General features: G+C 39.5%; 1 protein-coding gene across 4 annotated transcripts in view; it reads right to left on the bottom strand.

Annotated features, from left to right (window-relative positions):
• Positions 1 to 25,829, bottom strand: part of SAMSN1 (SAM domain, SH3 domain and nuclear localization signals 1) — a 98,503-nt gene that overhangs the window by 52,107 nt on the left and 20,567 nt on the right. For 3 of the 4 annotated variants that reach the window (XM_056327728.1, XM_056327729.1, XM_056327730.1), the window contains exons 3-9: positions 23,581 to 23,621; positions 21,136 to 21,173; positions 19,573 to 19,659; positions 13,328 to 13,395; positions 8,596 to 8,664; positions 3,476 to 3,599; positions 1,947 to 2,320 (exon numbers count right to left, since the gene is read on the bottom strand). In XM_056327728.1, the coding sequence (XP_056183703.1) occupies positions 1,947 to 2,320; positions 3,476 to 3,599; positions 8,596 to 8,664; positions 13,328 to 13,395; positions 19,573 to 19,659; positions 21,136 to 21,173; positions 23,581 to 23,621 (801 nt within the window). The remainder of the gene's footprint in view (positions 1 to 1,946; positions 2,321 to 3,475; positions 3,600 to 8,595; positions 8,665 to 13,327; positions 13,396 to 19,572; positions 19,660 to 21,135; positions 21,174 to 23,580; positions 23,622 to 25,829) is intronic. The other variant, XM_056327731.1, reaches the window with a different exon arrangement.

Here is a 25,829-nt window from a genome sequence, read left to right as displayed (position 1 = left end):
TGATTCTTAAAAAGCAAAACTGAAAATCCAGTCTTTGTAATCTTCAATTGAGCCAGTTGGTAGAATGCAAATGCAAAGAATGAGATAACTTTCCATTGCCTGTAATGTAAATCTAAAGACACTAAGCCCACAGAGATACATTAAATTCAGGGAGCCTGTCAGAAAAACAGATGGCAAAATAGACTATAATGCAGAAAAAAACCCAAACCACTAAACCTCTTGCTGGCACTTAATAGTTACATGGGTAGGACAAATCTCACCAGGGTAGAGAATGTTAACAACCTGTTTGTGACAAAATGAAATAAAATTATTTGAATTGACACTTATGCTCTCATAAATCTGACCGACATGTCTATTATCACTATTTTGCCTTGGGTCTTCAGCCTTAGCTTGGGATGCTGAAAATTGCTTTCATTAGGAGCAGGCACATGATGGAGCCCAGCATCCCTGACACAGTTTGGTTTCTGGGCTCCTATTTAGTGGCAGACAGGAGGACTCACCCAACAAAACGCAGGCTTTGTTCATGGCTCCCAGCCTGTTTCTGCCAATGCTCTGCCCTAAAGGTCTGTCTCCAGGGGCTCTCCCTGGCAGTTTGCAGTGCTGAGACTGTCCACAGTTTTACTGCTGCACCTTCCTCAGTCTTTTTTAGGGGTAGTTTGCTTTCTTTCTCTCCTAATGACACTTCCATCAATCAAAGCTTTAGCCTTTCTATTTCTATGTCAAATCCCAGGACAATCTTCTGGGCTACGTTCAGCTAGATAAATCCCATGTTTCAGGTGCTGCCTGTTGCTACATCAGCTACTGTGTCATTGAAAAGAAACTGAACTACTACATCCATGTATTGAGAAATGTAGTTGCTATATTGACCCACACATCTATGCATGTGTACCTTTCCTAATGATATACGAGCACACATTAAAGAAAATGCTGTTTTCAGCAGGAGACTCTCTGATCTGAGGTTGTGGTTGCACAGGTCTCCATCTGAACACTCAGCTAGCAGGTCAGCAGGTATCTTGCCTCCTGTCGTTTAAATGAACTTTCCTGGGGGTTGGCCTTATTGCACAGTGAGAACCAGCTCTGTCCCTGGAGCGCTGTCGAGGGAATGGGCATAAAGGGAAAGAGGCTACTCTTTACTTCTTCCCTGACGTATTATTTCAGTCAGCCACCCATCCTCCATGTCCTTACCACTATGTGGAGTGCCAGAAGACCTGCTGTGCCCAGTGAGGAGAGGGAGAAAAGCCTCACTGCAGTGTCCATATTTTGTATACCTCACCAACTACAGTTTTTTCTTGCCTTTGTTTTTCTAGTTTTAAATATCACCTTTAAAAAAAGCCTGCAATTAACATAGAAAAGATACTCCAGATAGCTATCCAGAAAGATAATTTCAGACTAAACTCTTCTTTGTATCTGGCCCTAAGATCTTCTTGCTGCCACAAAGGTAATTGCAAACATAGGCTCCACCAGCTGAGCTGATCCAAGAAAGCAGAATCACCAATCCCCCTTCAACCTCTGACATTTGTCTAAATAACTCTGGTGTCCTTTACTAGTATTGCAGTGACCTCTAGGGGCCTGATCCAAGCCCACCGGCTTCATTGTCTCTTACTGATTTACGCCAGACCTCCAGAAAATTTTCTGAGCCTGGAAGGATGAGTATTTAATGAATACAGATGAAAAAACCAGTGTGTCTGATGAGAAACAGAATAGCCTCAAGCCTTCCACCTCAATGCTGCTGATGTCTGCATGGTTAAAAATGAGCTACCTAGGGCTGTATGAACCCCTGGTGTTAGCCTGAACAATACATTCATATCCATTTACCTGAAATCTAAATTTGGTTTATTACATTTCATAACCACATGGAAGATGACAGCATCTCTTTAATGCTGAATCAGAGCAAAAAGTTTCCACTTTTTATGCATATCAGCACAAACGAAACCACTTCCACTTACCCAGGAGTACTGCAGATCCATATCAGTTAGGGAATATGTAAGATGTGGCTGATGAGAAGAGCAAGTACAGTTTTCCCATTCTTCTATTTTTGAAATCAAGAAGTCACAAGGACAGAGCTGGCTGTCAGGAAATGGCTTCCAGTCACTCCACAAGTGAAATTCGGTTTCCGAATGGATTGAAATAGTTCCTAAGTTATTAAGCCTGGAAGTATATGAGTGGCCCAGAGATGCAGAAATAAAATCTGCCCTAGTCTCAGCTTCTTTTCTCCTTACGTTGTCTTTCCAGGTCTTCTTTTCCTGAGGTTTTGTCAGCTTCATGCAAGACGTTAGTGCTTCTTCATCCTCTTCAGAGAGATAACCATCTTCTAGTGTATCTTTAAAAATGCAAATACTTCTGTTATAATATGTTGCGATTCATAGAGAAAATAGCACATTTTTTTTTTTTTTTTTTAGTTCTGACTGTTGCATTATATATATTGAAAAAGCCAAGGACTCCATAAAAAACAAATAATAATGATAATTAGGGAGATGAAAAGGATTTTGTACTGGGTCAGACATCTGAGTCAAAAGCAAGATTTATTGTCCATTTGGTAAATGTGTCTTGTTCCCTTTCCAGCCTTTCCAGGCTTTTGGCCTGGAAAATGCTACTGGTTCTGCACTGAACATGAGAATTTACTAATTAAATGTCATATTGCCGCATAGTTGCAGAGACCATGAGTTTAGCTTAAATACTTGAAAAGTTTGGAAAGCTTTTCTGGATAATTCCGCTTCCACCCCTTTCCAGTGTGTATGCTGTAGTTACAAAGTAGTTGTTGAAATCCAAATTTCCTCATGTGTTTCAGCCAAGCAATGATTTGGCTTGAGCAGTAGTCCTTCAGATAGTTTACACTCATTTTGCTAGTTTTCGTTTGAAAATAATCATATACACAAACACATGGTACAACAAATTCATGCACTGTTAAATTACTGTTGGCAAAACAAGTTCAGCTGAAGAACTGTGGCACAGTCAGATCAATGATCTATAGGGCACTCCAGAAAATAACCTGAGCTCAGCATTAGTTCGGAATTTCTGTGTCTTACAGCCCTAGGCAATTCGGTATGACGAGAGGACGACTTGCTTGTCGTATCACAGATCTTCCTGTGCTCCCAGTTACTACTGGCTCGCGGATTAACACTGAAAGTTATCATTGCGTTTCTGAGTTTTGCCTTTCTTGTCTGAAACTTGATACAAACCTAAGAACTACTCTAAAAACAAACGGTGCTCTGCATGGAGACCCCACTGTTATACAATTCTGTTTAGATAAAATCCCCACTTGCAAGATATACTGTTACAAAACTCAAGCTACTGCGACAGGAAACAATTTTTCACACTATGAGGAAGTCAGGACTAAAGTGGTATCACAGTAATGTCTCAGTGGGGTTTGAAAATCATGGGTGGTGAATGACAGACCAGGACAGGATTGTTTACAGTTATGTTCAATACAGTGTCATTTACCAAATGTTGGAAAGAATGCTGATGCTTTACTTACTGAGGGGGAGCAAAACATGTTTGACATCCTCCAGGCTTTGTGTACTTGGTTTTTTTGTTCGGACCAATTTCTGCAATCGTTTTAATGTTCCCATGGACTCTGTTTTATCATCTGGTTCTGTACCCTGGCAAAAAACCTAAAGATGTTAGAAGCATTCAAACCGTACAAATAAAAGGTAAGGGCAACAGGGTGATTCTTTTGATAATGACAAAGTCTCAGATTCAGAGAATTATCACCTACAAAATGCTTTTAAAAGCAAGGCATTCCTTGCTTGGGACCAATAGATACAAAAAAGGGAAAAGGCAAGTCACAAGAGGCATCTAGCTTAGATCAGTGTTCATATTGCTGTTTACATATGACTTTTCTTTAATGCCCCAGTATTATTTATTACCTAATTCCAGATTAGTTCCAGAAAACATTTTAATATATGCAACCACTACATTATCCAGAAGCATTTCAGGTATGCATGGAATTCCCAGATGTGGTGAGCTACTGCATTTAAATATGTATGGAGGTGTGTTCTGAAATACTGATGTATTCCTTTATTCAAGACCTTATTTCCTTTCCTAGATCAAATGACAACAATGTAAATGACAATCCAATTCCGTTATTGTACGTTCCAACAACATCCTACTGGAGAAACTCAAGGTTTGGCTACTGCAGGCTCCTGGAGCAGGAACTTTATGAACATGCAGCCATCTCAGACACTTTCACTTATGTGAACCAGCCTTGCAAATCAGTTCAGAAACTCTTGAGTTCTCCTCCAATCAGACTGAATTTCTACGTGAGCTTTAGAGAGAAATTTCATACTCTGACAGCAAATAACCTCTCTCCCATAGTCACGTGCAGTGTTTCACATGGGATATCTGCTTTTCATTAGAAACCAGAAAAAGTAAATATATTAGAAACTAGTAGAACCATAATCCGCCAATGGCTACTTTCTGGAACAATACTGCCTGGCTTCTATGGATGTTCACCTATTTACACCGATAAAGAATTCGGCCTATTGTGGCAATGCATCTTTGGTGATATTACAAGTGATTAAGTGCTAGTGCTGATGTTATCAGAAGGCAGAAATGCAGAGACCTTTATTGCACTCTCCCCAACAATTAGGTCACACATCACAGATCCTTTCTACTTCCTCACATGCATAATCCTTTGAGACAAAGTCATCATGGAGTTTGCCAGCACAGTCTAATGTATAGTGGGCAGGCTGCTTCAGGAGGAGTCTCAAGAGATTCTGAACTCCTTAGCTTTCATTTGGGTTAAAGGCTTTTTGCAAAATCTTAGCATGAAGCCCACCTGAAACCCCAGCATTCACATATTACAGGCTACATCCAGCCCTAGTAGCAATGATAAGGGGAAGGGTATATATTAATTTCAGATTTTAAAAAAGACCAGTGTTCACTTGACAGATAACTGCTTATAAAGGTAGCTGTGCTTCAGGTACCAAAAGTTCAGGTATTTTTCTATGAAGACATGAGGCTCTGTAAGCAGAAATAGAAGTCCAAGACTTCTATGCCCAGGCAAAAGACATTTTTATGTGTTTAGTTAGTTTTGTGTCAGTAGACAATTGTGTTGACATCATAAATTGAAGCAAAGAGTTAGTGAAAGCTAAGTGAGAATAGGTGAGATGTTCCCCTGTATATTCAGATGTTTGGTTTCAAACCTTGAAAGGGTTTGTACCAAGTTATTTGCACTACCAGTTCATCTTGGTCCAGCTATAAATTGTCATGGCGATTTAACAGCCTACAGAATCAGGTATATCCTTCTCATGTAAGACCAATGGTCTAACAGAATATTAGAAATTGGCTTGAACCAAGCATGACCTAGTGAAATAAACATGTACCCACATGTGGAAAATTACACACAAAAAAAATCTGAAACTATTTTATTCTTTCAGGCACTGTTCTGATGAAATATTCTTAGCTATGTAAAATTATTAGTTATTAGTCTATCTCTAGATACACCTTTAATGGCTTTCTTCATGCCATGATTCCACTCATGCTGGTGAAGCTATGCTGGCTTCTTTCCTTAAGGCTAAGTTCTTAGGAGTCCTCCTCTTGCTAAACACGGTGACTAATGCAGACTTGCCCATGTTGGATAGCACTTGGGTTTAGACTCCCTCCTTCTCAGCAGCATGTTAGGTTTCTTGAAGGATGCAGACTGTACTGGGAACTGGGACTCAAACACAGGAATATAGCAGGAAGCCAGAGAGTTGAATATAAACACCTTTTCATGTCTCCAGTGTCTTTTGTAAGTTATGGCTACTTTGGTATTTTAGTTTCCATCAGGGGCATATATTTGGAGTGAGTTTCACCACTAGCCCTGTAAGCTGCGTTTTGGTCTCAAAGTGGCACAAATTGAATATATTGCAGATGAAATTAAGATGGAAGATGCTTTCTAGAAGTTCAACTGATGAACTCCAGCTACTGTTGGATGTCTAACAGAGAGGATTCCAACACAGATAGACCTCCCATAATGCACGGTGTGGACATCAGCTCATCAGGACCAAATGTTCTGCTGTGCTGATACTCACGTATTACTCTTTGCTAGTTCCTAATATAGACAAAACCTGGGTGCTTTCAATTTCTGCCATTTGAAGAATTAGTTATTTTATTTTGTAGACTAAATAAAACCTAGCAGCTTGGAGTTTAAATCCCTTTAGGTCTTCTTGAGGATCTTCACTGTAGGATAAGGTCTCAGCAGACCTATCTTAAAGCTGTAGTCAGCTTAAGGCCCTTTCACAGCTTGCATTTGAGTATTCATCATCCACTGTGGGCCAAATCCAAGCACCCTTCGATCAGTCATGTTCTGATTTGTATTTCAAGCCCCCTTTCCCCTCTTCCAAATTCAAGATAGTAGGACTCCAGTTTTACCTTAGCTAAAGAGAGAAACTGAGGTGTAATTTTTCAGTCTCTCGTTGTGAGATGTCTTTGCAAAATAAATCACACCAGTTTTAAAGTGCTAATATTGCTCTAGTAGATCTCTTGTAGTAATAATCATTTATTCACTTATAAGTAACGATACAAAAGCAACATGATGACTTTGAGTTATGATCTGGGATTTCCATCATGGAGACATCAAGATAAATGAAAGATAATCTATTCAGATAATTTTATTAATGGCAAACTCTAATCCTCTTTACCTTAAAAATACTCATTTGGTAGAGTCTATTGTTAGTGACATGTCATAACTGATTAAATAATAAATACAGTGACCCCCTTTTATGGAGAAAAAAAGCTCGTACAGTATCAGTTAGTGATGGGACAGCTTTTAAATTTGCAGTATTTTATTTTGGTTTACCTAAGCACTCAAATCCAGAAGTTTAGCTGCCTATCCAAATAGAGGTAAAACATTCTTTGATGTAAAAAACAGACAGACTACCCGGTGAACTGACCATGCTGGTCTCACAGGTTTTGTGTATTGTCCTGGCAACCCTCAGCTACCGCTTAGGGAAAGCCTGCATAAAAGCGAGAAAAACCCACCAAATGTTATGTGTTGGTTTCAGACAATTTTCTTCTTGATGTTTGTGTTATCTAGAATCTGGTATTTCTAGTTGCCCTTCCAGGATACGAGAGAAGGAAACGCAGTGATGGAATGTGCAGTGGTACTGGCTGGATCAGTAACATACACTAATTTGGAGTATGCTGCTTTCCAGTACCTTCCTTCTCTGTGGAATGGAAAGGGGTTTCCAAAAGCAATTATGGGGGAATATTGAAGACCAGTGCACAGAGCAGTAAGTTTCCACTCATAAAAAGTTCATTTAAAACCCATTTGAAGACTTCTAAATTCTGCTCCCCCCCCACCACCACCACCTTCCGTGTTCTAGAGGCAGAGCATTTGCTCACTTGAATGTTATTAACTATACTTGTGTTTTGCCCAATCTATAAGCAAAGCAAAGCTATCTATAAGGAAAGTATTCCCTCATGGACAAGAATATTCTTTATTTCCCTGCTTAACAGGTTTTAGTTATGAAAAATCATGTCACACCACAAATAAAAATGAATTGTGTAAAAAACCTTATCACAGCCTGTCCTTTAGTTGCACATAATTTGCATGAAGTGTGCATGTATACTTATGGACAAAAAAAAAGTACATTTTAAAAATGCACTTATAAAAATGTGTAACAGCAAAAAAGACCTAAATTGTGTCTGATAAACTGTTTCTAGTTTATCCTAAGATATCCTTAATACCTTAGAAATCTTTGCTCACTGAGATGTCATGAGGATTAACCTGATGGCAGAAATACAGCAATTTGGAAGCCAAGTGTAAAACACTGTTGGTCAGATTCCAGCAATCTCAGTCCTCTTGAGCACTCTCTTTCCTGGGTGTAACTGCATTAATTTCAGTAAAAGTACTTGCACAGCGTGTCACTTCTCAGCATAAAGAACTTAGTCATGGCAGAGTCTAATCTCTGTGATTTTTCCTCAACTGGTTTCTTTCCTGAAGAACTGCAATGTTTTAATCGTGATTGCCTATGCACTTAAATTCAGAGTACAGTGTAACAGTCAGAAGAAAAAAAATACTGCGTGTTTATTGTGTCAATGGTGCTACCATTGCTGTACCATAGCAATTTTTGAAAAGGTTCAGTAATACCCTTGTTGGACATAGAGGATATTAAAATATTACATGATGATAGAGAACTTTCCGCTGTATTTATACAGAGTTAGATCTCTAAAATGCACTGAACGTGGATAAATTTTATGTTAACAAATGTCAGTTAAGCCATGGTCAACCAATATAAAGACAAGTGCTGACCAAACATCTTTCATGTGCTCCTACCCACACATATCTGACCTTTAAATAGTCCCATTATTTTAGTCTGGTACTCCAGCTACTCAAAATGACTGCAGAATCAATCTAAGCAGGCTAGGATTATAGGCAGATTTTCTCCTGCAAACCACAGAGCAATAATAAAATATTCTATAAAAGATTAAGAAATATCATGATTAATAGCAGAGATTAATAAGGTACTCTATGAAAGATCATGATTAATAATATGGATATGGGTAAGATTTTTCAGCTTTTGGGGAAACAGCATACAGTAAAGGAAATCCTACTCAAACAGCTAGTTGCTGCTGCTGAAAAACAAATGAACAATTTTCATATCAACTCACCGTTTCACTGTTACCAGCCACACTTGGGTTGTGAACTCGCGGTGGAATCCACTGCTCGTAGTTTATCACCTAGATGGTAAGAAAAGCAAAATAATTTTTTTTAAAAATCCAACATAAATAAGATGAGTAAACATAATGAATATCATGTCGTTGAAAACAGATTGAGAGCTCGGCAGTCTTTCAACACAGTATTAAGGGCATATAAAAGCAATGGCTGACATACACCAGCTGACACCCATTGAAATCAGTTTGAAATTGAACTGTCTTAATTTCTTTAGTTATCTGGGGCTCAGTAACATCTTGGAGACATCACAGTGTGTGTGGTATAGTGGCAGAGCCATCCATTATATCATGGGATACTTGGGTCTCATCCTAGATCTTGGCTCTCTTTTCTCAATGAGCAGGAAAGCCACAGAAGACTTCTTGCTCAGCAACAACCCCCTAGCTGAGGAGCAAATGTCACTGATGCATTTTCTAAAAAGGGTCTTGTTCAGTTTGCCTCATCTCGTCTGGGATGTTGAGCCCCAAGGGTATGAGTTTGAATTGGATTAACAATACAGAGAAAATGGGAGACTCCTCAGAACTATGCAAAGACAGGACTATATACACTTTCATCATCTGCCTATAATCCATTTCTTGGTCACAATGTCCTCATGATAGGAACACCATGAGAATACACTTTCCTTGGGGCACTGATGCAGTCCCTAGTGGGCAAGCCTGACAGTGCTTATAGCTTATCAGTGAAAATAATGAACACTAGCCTTTTTTCTTCATGAATATGAATGACACTTTGAAGGCTGAATGCAACCTAAGAATTTACGTGAGAAATGAGGCATGAAACATTTTTGAAAATGTATTAGCCCAAAGACTGTATTACTTCATATTTTATGTCCTTCCCAGTATGCTACAAAGGCTTTGAGCCATCAAGGGAGCCCTGCTAGACATGAACAAACAAGAAAAAAGATATGAAAAGTAAATGCAGAAAGTAAAGCTACTTTTTATGGTAAGGTGCAATTATTACAGTGTTGCTCATGCTGTGTCCCTAAACCCATACTTCCATTCGAAACCCCAGCTTTCTGGAACTTACAGAATGAATGGAAAAAAATGAGCATCTATTTAGGAAATGGAAATGGATTAAAGTTTTTGTGAAGTACTCAGGGAAACTTATTTGCTGCTCTTTTTTTTCCATCTTTATTTTTCTTTCTATTTTTCTTTCTTATTTTTTTTCTTGACTGAGAGGAAAAGTAACCTAAAATGTTCATCTATGCTATTTACTCTTGCTTGTAAAATGGCCCTTCCGTGTCTCAGAATCACAGACTCCACAGACCAGCTGAGGCAGTAATACACCTCTGGGGATAATTAGTTAGCTCCCGGCTCAGAGCCGGTCACCAGAGCAAGTTGCATAGGTTCACGTCCTGACAGGTTTTGCGTATCTCCAAAGACAGCCTTTACACAGCCTCTTTTGGAAGCCTCCTCCAGTGTTTGATCTCCCCTCAGATCAGTAAAGTGTTTTCTTTATGTTAAATGAAATTTCCTGTGTTTCAGTTTGTGCCTATTGCCTCTCATCCTGTCACTGGGCACCACTGAGTACAGTCTTCTTTACATCCCCCATCAGGTGTTTGTGCGCATACATCAGATCTTCCTGAGCCGCCTTTGCTCCAGGCTGAACAGTGTCAGCTTTCTTAGCCTCTCCTCGTATGACAGATGCTGCAGTCCCTTAATGATCTTTGTGGCCCTTCATTGGACTTACCAGTATTTTCCCTGTTTCTGTTGTACTGGAGAGGCAATAACTGGACCCAGCACCCATATGTGGTGGGTCATCTCACCACTGCTGAGCAGACGGGAAAGATCACCTCCCTCAGCCTGCTGACAGCACTCTGCCTAATGCAGCCTGAGAGGCTGTTGGCCTTCTTTGCTCCAAGGGTGTGGTCAACTTGGTATCCACCAGGACCCCCAGGACCTTTTCTGCAAAGCTGCTTTCCAGCCAGTTGGCCCCCAGACTGTACTGGCAGAAGGGGTTATGCCTCCCTAGGCTCAGGATTTTGCTTTTCCCTTTATTGAACTTCATGAGGTTCCTCTTTGTCCATTTCTGCAGTCTGTTGAAGGCCTTCTGATGGGCAAGGAGAACTCTCTGGTGCATCAGCCACTCCTTCCAGCATTGTACTGAATGTGAATTTGCTGAAGGTGTTCTCTATCCCATCATCCATGTGATTAATGAAGATGATAAATGGTACTGGACCCAGGACTGACCCCTGGGGTAAATCACTGGTTTCCAGTGGGACTTTGAGCCATTAATCACATTCCTCTGAGCCCAGCAGCTCAACCTATTTCAAATTCAGTTCACTGTCTACTTGTCTAGTCCCTATTTCTTTAGTTTGCCCATTAGGATGTTTTGGGGGACAGCGCTGAAAGGTTTGTAATGTCAAGATAAACAACATTCACTGGTTTTCCCCTTTCCATCAAGATAGTTATTTCATTGTAGAAGACCCTCAGGCTGGTCAGGCATGATTTCCATTTCATAAATCCTTGCTGATACCCCCAATTATCTTCTTGTTCTTCACATGTTTGGGAATAGTTTCCAGGAGGGTTTGCTCCATCACATTCCTATGGATTGAAGTAAAACTGACTGGCTTCTATTTCATTGGATCTTCTTTCTGGCCCTCTTGAAGATAGGAGTGATGTCCATGGCAGCTTACACTCCAGTTGCATGAGCTATTCCACCACATTTCTGTCATGCTGAAAATGCAGCCTTACAGCTGCATACAGACCTTTTAATTCCTCCTGTTCAGTCCCCATGCTGTGTGCATCAGCCTACAGGCACTACAGGTGCTCATTTGTGCTGATTTTGCAGAAGTGTGAGAGCCTCCCACATAATGCTGTTCCCTCAGCATTTCCTTATTTGTGTGCGTAATGCAGTGCAGCAAACGAAAACAGACATCATCAGACTGTTTTGGAAGCTTTAAAGAGCATTATATAAATGTTATCTTAATGATAATGAAGACCAGAGGTAACAATCACTAGAACTCAAAATAACATTCTAAAATATTAAATTTTTGAAAAGCAAGTTCAACAGGTCTCAAATTGGTACCAAAGCTTGGAGGTATCCAAGTCTCTACAGCTTGTTAGCCATGTGCCCCAAAAAAGTCTTCAAAAAATTAGAGAAGTCAAAAATAGAACTTTGCTTTTAAAATGGGGCAAATAGTTCATGGAGAGATGCCTTAAGGGACTTTAAGGAAACAGACTTAAAGCAAACATGGGCCTTTTAACTTACTATTTCTTCTTCCTTCCCCCCCCCCCCCCCCCCCCCCCCCATTCTATCATGTCTAGGGAATGGCCTCCAGGATCTTAACCAGGAATCAGCCCAGTGGCTGCCATGGCAGGATAGGGGCAGAGTCAGGCATCCCTCACACCAAGGAGGAGAAGAACTGCTGTGGGAAATCAAAGAATAATCTGTCTTCTTAATACTTGGAAGGTGAGAGGAAGAGAACAGAGAAAGAGAACGAGACATGCAGAAGAGAAGAGTTCTTTTCTCCTTGCTTTCCTCCTCACCTACTTTTTGGCAGCAGTGAGAGGAGGAGGTAATCATGGGAACAAACTAACAATACACAGACAGATAAAACCCTGAGGGAAAGCAGGAGAAATCTGGAACACACTGAAGTCACCAGTTTCCAGTACAGTCATCTGTCCCCTGGTAAAGCAGATCATTTGACTTTTCTTTTTAAGCCAGATCATGTCTCTGGCCTACACTAGAGATGAGCACTGCATAAAGTCTGGATCTTCACAGTTCTCCATCTTCTCTCAGGTGCCTTCAGGGTGATGCATGTATGCTTTTTTCTTGCTTTTAACGTAAGCATCCAAAAAGGTTTCCTGACTTTGTATGGAAGCAGCAGAGGAAACTTAGCTTGGAGCCTTTAATAAAGTTTAATGTTCACCTTGAATGTAATATTCTTTCAAGGAGAATTTACCAGATTTTCAGCTTTCAAATAATGTTGTATTAATTCCGCATTTAGACAGACACATAGCCATACAAACATATAGGTGTGTATTACACACTTTTAGTCGGATTCCCGAATGGGTAAACTGTTACATCATGTGAGATCAGCAGCGCTAAGCTGAGTTGCATCATGACCTGGCCCTTTAAGTAACATAATATCAGGGGAGACATAGGACTAGAAGTGAAATGAAAAGCAAATGCCAGTCATTCTAATTCCAGAGCTACAAGCCTTTCTCCTCACTGCTCTGCTGCTCACCAGCTGATGGGCTGTTACCTACTTTTATGTAATTATTGTTATTATTATGCAAACCCAAGGGTCAGAATTCCTCAATTCCTCAAGCTAGTGAGATAACTAATGTAGTGTTATGAGGAGGAGATATGGCATATGTTTATAAAAATTCAGAAAGCATTAGGATACATATGCCAATATGGATCACGCAAGACTGATCTAAACACTCTAGTACAGATCTTGCTAGACACAATTCCAACACATCAATTTAACAGAAATGTATTCACTCAGGGAAAAAAAAAAATCCTAAGTTTTAAAATCCATATGGTCTGCATAATGAAAATGGTGCACAACTTAGGTAGTCACCAGAGTTTCTTTTAAACTCAGCTTCGAAAATACATAGGCATACTGAGTATGAAGTTTAAGTTAGGCAAATACTGAATGGGAGCAAGAAATAGACATTTTATATGAATGAAATTTTAGATTCTGAAAAAAAATACTTTTTTCACCTGGCATGTTGTTTCTTCTATCTTCTTTCCTTGCAGCAAATGTATCCCATCACTAATAATATTATCTTCTGTGAATTATGTTAAAAAAAAAAAAGAAAGAAAAGAAAAGAAAACAAAACATGATTTAAAATGTCCTGTTTCAATTTTTTTTTTAATTCATTTTTTTTCAATCCTGTTTCAAATCCTTCTTCTGAGGAATTTAATTTGAATTACACCTGATATTTTGAGCTGACATTTTGACTCTCTAAAGTTAATTTTACATCATTTAAGCAGGCATTTTCTCTCAAACTGCTTTGAAGTAAGACTACAGAATAAATTGGCAAACTGGTTCCTGTAAAGAAAACTCATTCATGCGTACTTCTTCATCTGTACTTAGTCCTCAGTTTACTAACCCAGAGCCCCACAAAGCACTTCCTCTTGCCCTGCTAATTTAAAGCAGCAGGGTGTAGAATATTCATTTAAATAATGGACAAAAATTTCTTTGTAACTGAGATGTGTTTATCTCAGGTTAGATTAGAAACTGCTTTCAAAGGATGAATGTCCTTCCATTTCTTCCAAGAAATTAGTGATTTGCATGGGAAGGGTATGTACCTTCATTACAGCAATGAGCAACAACAGGTCAAACAACTCTTTGAAAAGACTTTTAATTTTACTAAGTCTATTTAATGAACACACATATATAGAGATATACGTGTTCTTTTCCAGGTTAAGTAAAGGTGGCCTGTCCACCTAAGTCAAAATTGGCAGTTTTGTCTTTTTCAGGATAAGTGACATGTCATGATTTTGAGTCTCATTTGATGTCCCTAGTTACTACCTCGAATCCCATCTAGCAGAGAATGGGTACTTCATTTGTAATCCATAAACAACTGCGGTAATTTGATAGATTTAACAATAGCACATGAATAACATACAAACACAAACCGTTACAACTCACTAGATCTAACAATAGCATGTGAATAACTTGCAAACATATGTACAATGTCAACTGATGAGAATAATGCTCTGTTAAACGTTGAGCGACGTTCTCTTGTCAGGAGATAGAGTCCAAGTCCATCCAGTAACCCGTAATTACTTTGATGCCATTTTCCTCTACAACCTAAAGGGAATCCTATAAATTTGATGGTGACGATGTCTTTTAATTCTTGAATTTGATCTTTTAAGTGTTGATATTTTTTTACTTTTTCATTAGCAGAATCTGTTAAAGATGTTAATTTGCTCTCATGTCTGATTGTGACATTGACTACGAGGGCCTGACTTTCCTCTGGCTTAAACAACTCATTTTGTTTATCTTTTAATAATGGTTCCTGGAAAAGAAACCAACCTTTTTTCTTAGACTCATCAGCCAGAATTTTGCATATTTGATTATGTCTTTCAATTCTATTATCTTGTATTATGGGGCAGTAACTGATAATGTGAGCACAGGATTCACCTTCCACCTGGCAATGTCTACAAGATTTAATATAGGTTTCATACCTGCCCCTTGCCAGAAACTCTCTAGCTGGATATGTTAGTTCTCAATGGTATTGTCCAAACAAGTTTTCTGTGAGGAATGCCCCTATAATGTTCAATCCAGTTATTACTTATTTTGTCTTTCTCAAAATTCAAAATACCACAGCCCTGAGATACCAGTTTAGTTAAATTTATAAATTCTTCTTTTCACCAGTTAAAAGGCCTCAGAAAGGTGTTTTTTTGAGCAGGTACTTCCCATTCCCAGACTGATTCCTCCCCCTCAGCAAATATCACCAATTTTAGATCCCAAGTATTTTATCTTTATCTCCTCCTGCTGCAATCCACAATCTCCCAAATTGATTTTTTGATATCCTCCTGCCTAGCAGCTTCTCTTATTGTTTTATCCAAAGACTATGCTACCCTATCCATCCTTCCAGCCTGTACACTAGGAACTAATCCTACAAGTCTGGCAATACCTAAACTGCCACCCCTTGTGCTAGAATATAAAATTGCATCACAGGTACTTGCTGGTAGATGTAACCGTTCCTTGATGGCAGTTCTAAGTACCGAGTCAAGGGTTTCTAAATATGCAACTTTTATGTCCGCTTGGTCTGCCAAGTAGATCAAACGTGGTAAAGTATAACCCTTTAAAATACCAATTTTTTGAAATGGTCTCAGGGGAGCCTTTCCAATTTGATATAGCCGATTATTATTTTTGTTAGAAGTTTTGATTTTATATTCGAATCCTTGGATCGAGAAATAGTTTAAAATACTTTTCCAAACTAACAGGTTAAATCATATTCAAGGGAGTGCCATTAACTGACCGTGAAGGACAGTCATTAATTGCCATTAATGTAATTAATTCATCTACTTTGAAAGATCTACTCTTACTCCCAATCTTAAGGCAAAGCCTCCACCATTATACTGCTGTGGAAAGGCCCTAGTGATTAGATACCATCAACACAGAGGCATTCAGTCATTTAGCAGGGAAAAACAGAAGCAAAATTGTCTGCTAATCATAGCACAATGTGCTATCCTATTTTTCCAAAGTTACTAGAAACCAGTAGAAATGTGTTGGGTTTTTTTTCTCATAAATCATAACTTGGCATCTTTACTGATGCTGAGGAATATCTTACAACACCAGTAGTTCTCCTGTTTGCAAAAGGACAACTTAACATACAGATTCACCAAGGCTAACTGTAGGCAGGTAAGACTGATTCCATTGTTTTCTTTACAATCAACAGAAAAGGAAAGATTAATTCTGTGAATAATTCTGAGTGACTGAGATCCCTCAGTGATCACATGAAAAAATTTGCTTGAATATGATCATGGATATTTATATTCAAAGGGATAGGTAAGATCCTAGTCCTCAAAACACCTATGCTTATGTTGGAATTGAATGAGACTACAATGGGTATAAAGCTAGACAAAAAACCCCCTAAGCTCATGTGAGTGAACAATTAAAGGGCCACTGTACAGGCAAGTTAGCACACATATTTTCATAGGTTATTTTTAAGGCAAATCCTGAATCAAGAGACATTTTTAGCATTATTGTTTTTTCCTAAAAGAAAATCCTCTGCAAATAAAAACTGTAACAGAATAACAAGTAATCTTACTCATAGTTTTGCAACTTGGATGTTGTAAGACTGTGTTAAAACTTACAAATTACAGTCTGGGCATTGGACAAAAAAGAACAATTGTCTTTTCACATCCTAGTTCCATGTTGAAACCAAGGTCAGCTGCATAGAAAACCCCATCAAAACAATTTCCTTTATTTGCCATGTGCGTCAACAGGAAGAGGAAAAATGAGTCACAGAAAATATTATCACACCAGTTTGCCTTTAGAGGCTTCTGTAAGAGCTTCTGTGGTAATAGGGCAATGCCTTTCTCCTACAGACTTGATGTTTACAATAAAACCAAAAGCTTTCCTAAAAAGTATATTACATTGCAAATCTAACGTGACTGACCAGAGTTTAAGTTGTCTCAAGGAGCTACAAATCTCCTTGAAGTGACTGAAGGCCAGGTGTCTGACAATCCAGTTGTTTATTTAAATATAGAGCTAGCTGGACTTCTAGAAGCAGTGTAACTCATGTCAAGCAGTGCTTATGCAACACCAGATTAACATAACTGGGTTGTTTCTGGTCTGCAGGCTGATTAGCTTTCACCTCCTGCAGGCATCTCCGCACACTGTAGCCCTGTGCTCTGTAAGCTTACTCAAGGTTAAACCTTGCAGCATTCAGTCCTGTGCCCACAAGTCCTCTTACAGCCTAGTCCAAAATAGTATTACTTGGTAGCTGTTTGCAGCTAAATCACAAAGAACCGCGAAGCAATTTATAATGACCTCAGCCTGAAAGACTACATACAGTGACACTGCTTTTAATGACATTTCATTCAAAACCACATGAACAATGGCAAGTTATCAAAGCAAACCTTAGTGGTGCCCCCCCCCCCCCCAGCCATGATCTCTTTTGCTAGCTGTAATAACAGTTATCCGCAGTACTCTTAAATCTTGCATAAATCACCTCTTCAATCCATTGAAATATGGAATAGAGTATTTGGGTAAAAAAAACCTCACAAAAACACCAACACATGCAAAAGTTATATGTAAGCTGCAGTGTTCTTTTCTTCCTAGTTTGGCAACAGGTACCAGTCACTTCACTGCAAAGTGAATTGGGAGCAGTGGAGAATTACATCCACTGACTCTGAGAGGTGTCGGCTCTTTTCTGTTTGTCTCTGTAATACCCTTTCATGGAAGCCCAATGACTGTGACTTGCACCCTCAACTTTTTCTACAATGATGCTTTTAGGCTGACAGATCTGGTACTTGTAATTTGGGTTTGGGCTTGTGAGCAAAGACGGGTATTACCACTGTTGTGTCTGTGGGATATACATGTTTTTACTGCCTTATCAGTCTGGAAAATTGATTTTTGTAGAGGTAATACACACATCAGCATTAAGGACCTAATTCAAAGGCTACCAGTGTCAGTGGATGTTTTTTCATTGATTTCAGTGAGATTTGGGTTAGGTCTGTGAATACAGCTCTGAAGCAAGCAGAGAAGTCTACGCTGCCCACCATGCATGGCTTGTTACAGCTAACAGAAATTCATATTATGCAATAGACTGCAGACCTTGAAGGATTATCTCTGTTAAGAGAAAGGTTTGATCAATAGTGACAAATTATCTTGATCAACAGTGATACACTGTAAATCTCCTTGCAATGGTTTTCGCCACTGTGTGAAGGGGGCTTCCCTTCAAATAATTTTACTGCAGTAGGGGAAAAGGAGATTTTTATTTAGCTGCCAGCTTTGCTTCCTGTTCCCTCTGGGCCCCTGCTCTTCAATTGCAACACTTGTCAGCTTTTAAAATGTGCACTGCTTCTTTTGCATGCTTTGGATATTTAAAAGGGTAAAAAAAGTCTTGAGTAGAAAAGACTCTGGAGGGAAGTCAAAAAGTTCTGCTTTCTCACTCAGCCTTTTTCCACCTCCAAACTGTCAACCTCTGCACTAGTTTGAGGAATTATTACAAAATGGGTTTGGTTAAAAGTAAGACTTGTCAGGAGAGAGATGCCTAATATTCCTTTCACCTGTCATTACAACCTTTTCCCTTGCAAGCCAATGAGACTAGCTGAAGGTCCCTTTTCCCCTCATCTGCTAGTCACAGAAGCAGAGTTCCTTTAAATTTTCCCGTCACCTCTTTTTTCTGGTTCTGGTTCCAAGAAACCCAATTTGCCCACACATGGGCAAATACGATAGGTACTGCAATGTCAGATCTACTTTCCAAGCATTCACCATTTTATCTTCAAGTGTGAAGTGAATGAAATCCAGAGGGAAAGCTGGTGCCCTGTCCTCTGCTTTCTTTGGCATATCCAGGTAACAGTGGAATCTCCTGACAGTGGATGATACCAAGACCATTTGTACAGGAGCTATTTGGATGATATCTAAACCATTTGTACAGGAGATACTAAAAGTTAAGGCAATGGCCACCTTCCCACTTTGTTGGCTTAAGTAGAGAACAAAACATGCATCCACTTTAGTTTCACTTATCTTGGTTTCTGATTCTGTTGAACCTGGTCTGGTTTAGTCTGATTGTGCAACTATAATGAATTTACCTTGACTTTAAAAAGTACAAATACAAATTCCATTCCTGGAAGCAACATTAAGCAGATTATCAAGGCTTTTTGTTTTTCTTAAGAGTCCAGTTTGTGTTTAAATAGACAAGGTGACTGCTCACTTGTTATTTCCCACAGTTCTTTTAGTGAATTTATACTGGTTAACAGTGTCACTAGCAACTTTCCATATATTAGCAGTAAGGTTGTTTCAATAAGTTGGTTAAAACAGGTTTAGGAAGAGAATTGGAAAAAAACATTTGCCTACAAAATTTTGCCAGCTCTGTTTTCCAGCTGTCACAAGGATTTGTCTGGGGAAATTTATACCGTTTCCCTGTTAGATACCTGGAGCAGTATAAAGTATACAGGGAACATGGATTCCTCCTGTAGGCTCATGTTATAGTTGGCAAGCCCTATACAACACAACTACAGCACTCTGCTGTAGTGGAAGTCCTCCTTGGCTCCTGCACTACGGAGTGAATTGGTCACAAAGTGTGTTCTTAGCTTCCCAGTTTTAAGGTAAGCTTTATTCTAACTACTTTTTTTTTCCCCCTTGAGGACAAGGTAAATTTCAAAAGGACTTGACAAACTATTTAGCTAGATTACTGGTGAAAAATGAGAAATTTTCCTAGGTGCCCTTTTAAATACTTTGTGGAAAATGCAAAATCAGCTGAAATATGTTTAGCAATTACCTTCAAGCTGACAGTGCCTTCTGATGTACGAATCATTCTCCGACTTCCTGGAACCCTGCCAAAGTGTGCCATTCACATTTTTCCTGTCTAAAGTAAAAGCACAGAGAGCAGTCACCTGAATTCACAGCAAACGTGAAATAACAGGAAGGTCTACAAAAATAGCATCAAAGGCAAATCAAACAAGCTTGCAGAATGGTGTAGCATCTGCTCGAACTTGGAAATGAATTAATATTTTTGCAATATAGGAAATTCGATGGAAGGATGGTATCTATTGGGAGCAGGCCTCAAGTTTTACCATCTTTTGCTGCTGTCTGATACCTCATTTAACACTGTTAAAACATAATGAAAATGGTTGTTATCTTAACCCTGGTTTTAAGACCTAGGAGCTCACAGAACATCTGTGCCTCTATTTTGCTTCCAGGAATTGTATAAATATAATTTAATTTCACAGTTAATGAGCCAGTGCATTTGCAAGAAATAGCATCAAAGACGCGCACATGTGTGTCACACACACTCCAAGGCTACTACTGTCTCAGCTTGAATGGCAGAAACTAGGTTGGCGTTGAGAACAAGATGGCCATTCTCTTCCCTCGGTGAACTTCAAAGTGATCATGCTTCACAGCACGTTGATAGCTACAAGGTTTTTGTGCTTTCTGGTTTTCGGGTTTTTTTATTATTATTATTTTGTTTTGTTGGGTATTTTTAATGTTGGGTTTCACTCTGACTGTCAGAAAATTTTCTTTATGAAAGCACTTGTTGACTCTGTCAAGTGCTGGGAATTCATTGCAGCCTGGATGCTGCAGCCCAACTGATGCTGCTCTGCATGAAAGTCTTCCCAGTGCAGGGCTACAGAATGAAGTCTTAATGTAGGGGAACTTGCATCTATCTAAGACACATTGTTATGAAATATAACAGCATCATTACAGGCAGATATAAAAAACTTTTTACTCAGTAAGGACTAGATACAGCAACTAAACCCAGACTCAAAAGAATAAATAATAAAATGCTAATAGGAAACTCTCACTGAAAAAAATTAGGAATTTTTACTTTTTAAGAAACTGGTGATTATTTCCTCCATGGGATTTACAAAATAGGACCCATTGAATCACAAGTGTGGATAATAATATGCAGTGCCAGGACAGGCTGAAACAAAAACCCTGAATTTCTTCTTCAGTGAACTTGTCTGTGAAATCTGAATTAAAGTAGTTTAATATGGAAAAAAGCAGGGACCTGAATTTGTTTCGATCAGAGATATTTCAGTTTTTCATTGAAATGGTTAAATGAAACACTGGGCATGCTGGGTATTTCTCATACTGTCCCACAATAGGTTCTTGAAATCTCAATTTGTTTTCTATGTTTAGCTAGTTTGTTTTCAGTGTCTACCTACAAATGTTTCTGTGGAAAGCATGGGCAGGGGGAGGTAGAAAATATTGATAGCTTAACTGTATTTTTTCCTTTCCTTTACATTTGCTCCAATAGCTGTAAAGCAAATCAGACCCTTTAATTAAAGTTTACTCTGTGAGATTAGCAAGTATACAGTAAATGATTTAAGCAGTTACTAACCAAATGCTTCATTTTCAGACATGGACTTCTGGATGGATCTAAAAGAATTAAAAGAATTTACCATTAGCTGAAAGGCGGAATGAAAAACGAAAGCACATTTAATCAAATATGGATATTTTCAAACTAATTCTTCAAAGCAGGCCACAGGGATTTAGCTGTGCAATTCCCACTGGCATTAATTGGTGTTACTTGACTTTTCTCATTCACCCAATCATCTACTCCCACATGCCACGCAAAGCTCTGAAAGCTTCTGAGTTTTCATTCTGTAAAAATATGTTATTCAAGTTTTTTGGAATGAAGAATTCATGACTGAATCAGGGAACCCATCAGGAAGAATATAAGAGATACTTTTCTTTAGACATGATCTGAAGTATCCTGCAACTTCTAGAAATTATTTTCTGAGGTTTGGTGACATAATAATGGGTCAAACCAAAGAGCTACATATGAACGTACCACCTCCACAAACTTGGATGGCATTTGATTGCCCAAGTAAACCTTGAGCTTTTTGCACATTTGCATCAAGGAATAGTCCTAACTCATACTTCCGTCTGTGGTGATAGTTTATAGATGATGGCTTAAAGAATATATTAGCTTAACAGAAGAGAAAGAAATCTTTGAATCAACAAAGATATACCCTGTGAATTAATTTCATTTTGTCTATAAAAAACCCAATGGACAGTAACTTATGAGCTAGAGGATGAAGCCAGAAGATTGTACTAGACGAGACCAGAGACTCTGTAATCTGTGACAATGATCAGCAGAAAGGAAAGAGCACAAAAATTGAGATACATCTCCCAGCTTCAGGCACGTAGATGCTGAAGGGTTTCCTGAGCAAGACGGTGCAATAGAACTATTGGTTTTTTAAGGATCTGGTCCGTAAGTACTAGTTCCTTTTGAAACCACTTGGTTTATTCTTTTTGCTTCCAGAGTTCCACAATTTAATTCTTACTGTCTAAGCAAGGCATACTTCTGTTTATTTTACTTCTGCTACTCTGTTTCAGTTGATACTTTCTTGTTGCCCCGCTGTAAGAAAAAGAGAATGATAATTCCTCATTCACTTTCTCCATATCTACAGAAAAGGCTAATGTGAAAATTTCTGCATTATCAGTGGAGGTATCATGCCAGGACAGTAATGGCTGGATACTCACAATGAAGTAATTTTCATTACAAAATCTTTTCATGTTCGGTAAAATTATTTTCATCCAGCTTATTCATTTTTTCTATTGATTAATCAAACTATCTAGACAACCCTTCTAAATTCTGATAATTCATTTAGAATAGGATTAGTTTTAGAATAGAATAGTTTTATTTGCATTGTAAGATTTGACACTATAGACTACTATTTCTATTCTTGGGGCAGACTGAATTCTGATTTAAGCAGGACACTCATAGGCAGCTAGGTGATTACATGATGTTTGGTAGAGTTTGATAGGATGAACCTTGGGTGGGGCCTACACAGCAATTTGGCTTCCTTAAAAGTGTCAAGGAATGATGAGAAAACCGTGAATACCGGGTTTTAATTAATGCAATTTTGGGAGCATTTTTACAGGGCCCTCATCGGCCACAGATAATGAGGTCTCACAGATCTGAGTGCATATATCTCTGTGTTTGCAGTTGGTAAGTTACTAGTGTTTTTATCAGATGACCAGAAATGGGTTGAAACTGTTACTTAAGACAAAGGAGCTCTTGATTTTCTTTGAAATCTTTATATAATTTGATATTTCTCAGCAATAGACATAGATTGCAATTGATGTTCTGAATGTAGTGGAACCCCAACTAAAAAAGAAGTCACAGCAGACAGATAAGTTCTGCCTCTATCATTCCACTAGGCAGGATTTTGTATTTCGTTTGAAGGGGACCACTTCAGTAATGTAATAGCCTTCAACCTGAAGCCAAAAAAGAATTTTCAAAATAAATTCCTCTGCATAGTAACATATATTAATCATTAGCCCAAACCATAGCATTGTGTCTTAATGAACGGATGCAAAGCATGCTGCTGTCACAAACATGCTTGATAAAATATAGTCTGACCTGCTTTATCTGAATAATTTGCCAAACTACATTTTTATTTGGATTAAAAACACAAACAAAAAAATCTTCAGGAGATTATCAGGTCAATGGTGCAAACATGCTATAAAATAGGTTACCACTTCAATCTTTCAGAAAAACAGACATATGGTTAAACCAAGCTGAGATTAACTGCATTTGATTTTCGCTGTCCTGGTTCTCATATTTTGGAAGAAAGCTTTATGTGTATGAAAAAGTCATGGCAAAAGAGCTTTAGTACTGCATTACAAGCTTGATACTTGCTTTCCAACTGCAACATTAATACATGTACTCTGTGAGAATTAAAGCAACATAGGCAAACACTAATAAAACAACAAGGATGAAAGGAACACACAAACATAGTGACACTGTGTAGACCTCGAACTGGTCTCAACTTACTTTCTTTTTTTGGTCACTGTGCTCTCAAAGTCAGGAAATTCCTTTTAAAAAGATAGAGAAAAGAAGTCTATGAAAATCCAAAATGTTTAATCCATACAAAATATTTTCCTCACTGGAAAGACACTGAATGATGTACTTTTGGTGTGTTTTCAATATCTACTAACATGTCCAGTCTTTCTTTTTCCAACAGCTGAAGCTGTGGAGGACAGTGCAACAGAGAGCATATGCAGTTATGTGTTTTGATTTTAGGAGGCTTCAATATCCATGGCTCCCAAGAAGCTGACAGCCATAATACCCCTGAAAAGACAGAGAACAAAATTCTTACCCCAAGAATGAATATCATATTTCTTTCATAGTATGATTCTTTTATATTTTATGAGTATAAAATAGTATCATAGAATCATTTAGATTGGAAAAGACCTTTGAGATCATAAAGTCCAACTGTCAGCCCAGGCCTGCCAAGCCCATCAGTAAACCATGTCCCTGAGCACATCTACGTGGTTTTTAAATACCTCCAGGGACGGTGATTCCACCACCTCCCTGGGCAGCCTGTTCCAATTCAGTGAAGAAATGTTTCCTAATATCCAAACTAAACTTCTCCTGGCATAACTTGAGGCTGTTTCCACTTGTTCCATCACTTGTTATCTGGGATAAGAGACCGACCCCCACCTGCCTACAGCCTCTTTTCAGGTAGTGGTAGGGAGCAATAAGGTCTCCACTGAGCATCCTCCTCTCCAGACTAAACCACCCCAGTTCCCTCAGCCGCTCCTCATAAGACTTGTGCTCCAGACAACCAGCTTCGTTGCCCCTGGACACGCTCCAGCACCTCAATGTCCCTCTTCTAGTGAGGGACCCAAAAGTGAGGTGCAGCCTCACCAGTGCTGAGTACAGAGGGACGATGACTTTTCTAGTCCTACTGGCCACACTGTTTCAGGCAAGCCAGGACGCTCTTGGCCTTCTTGGCCACCTAAGCATACTGCTGGCTCATGCCCAGCCGGCTGTCAACCAGCACCCCCAGGCCCTTTCCCACCAGGCAGCTTCCCAGCCACTCTGCCCCAGCCTGTAGCGCTGCGTGGGGTGGTTGTGACCCCAGTGCGGGACCCGGCACTGAGCCTTGTTGAACCTCATACAACTGGCCTCAGCCCATTGGTCCAGCCTGTCCAGACCCCTCTGCAGAGCCTCCTGCCCTCCAGCAGATCAACACTCCCCAACAACTTGGTGTCATCTGCAGAGTTACTGAGAGTGCACTTCATCCCCTCATCCAGATGATCAATAAAGATATTAAACAGAATGAACAGGACTGACCCCAGTACTGAGCTCTGAGGAACATCATTTGTGACTGGGTGCCAGTTGGATGTAACTCCATTCACCACTGCTCTTCACACTCAGCCATCCAGCCAGCTTTATACCCAGCACAGAGTACACCCATCCAGGCCATGTCCAGACAGTTTCTCCATGAGAATGCTGTGGGACAGTGACAAAGGCTTTTCTAAGGTCAAGGTAGACAACATCCACAGCCTTTCCCTCATCCACTGGGTGGGTCGTCTTATCGTAGAAGCAAATCAGGTTCATCAAGCAGGACCTGCCTTTCATAAACCCATGCTGGCTGGGCCTGATCCCATGTGCCATGTGATGGTACTGAGGATGGATGATCTGCTCCATAACCTTTCCTGGTAACAAGGTCAGGCTGACAGGCCTGTAGTTTCCCAGATCCTCCTTCCCACCCTTCTTTTAGATGGGTGCCACATTGGCTAACCTCTGGTCTGCTGGGACCTCTCTGGTTAGTCAGTAGTGTTGATAAATGATGAAGAGTGGCTTGGTGAGCTCCTCCATCAGCCCCCTTAGTACCCTCAGATGGACCCCATATGTTACAATGGGATGTGGCTTTCTGAGGGACACAGAAGGACAGACTGTAACCCCATTTCATGCAGAGGAAGGTGGAAGAGAGCAGGAAACTGCAAGTAAGCTTGAAAGTTGTGCAGGTTGGCCTGCAAAAGCTGTGAGGGGCACCAAATTGGAATCAAGCACTGGTCTGGAGGCAAGATCGCAAGGTCCCCAGTGTCCAGATGGTATGCACTCTGACAAGATGCAGGAAGGAAGAGAAGAGTTATGTGGTTGTTGAGAGTGAATAAAAGTGCGCCTCATTCTGCAAGCAATGCCAAAACAGCTCACTGCACCTTTGCTGTCACAGTTACCCAGGGACTTGAAGTTAATTTTAACTTTAAGAAAACCTGAGGATGTCATGCTAG

Source organism: Falco biarmicus, chromosome 2, assembly GCF_023638135.1.
Source record: "Falco biarmicus isolate bFalBia1 chromosome 2, bFalBia1.pri, whole genome shotgun sequence".
Classification (NCBI taxonomy): domain Eukaryota; kingdom Metazoa; phylum Chordata; class Aves; order Falconiformes; family Falconidae; genus Falco; species Falco biarmicus.
The sequence above is the reverse complement of the archived record's forward strand: the minus strand, read 5'-3'. Positions and strand labels throughout refer to the sequence as shown.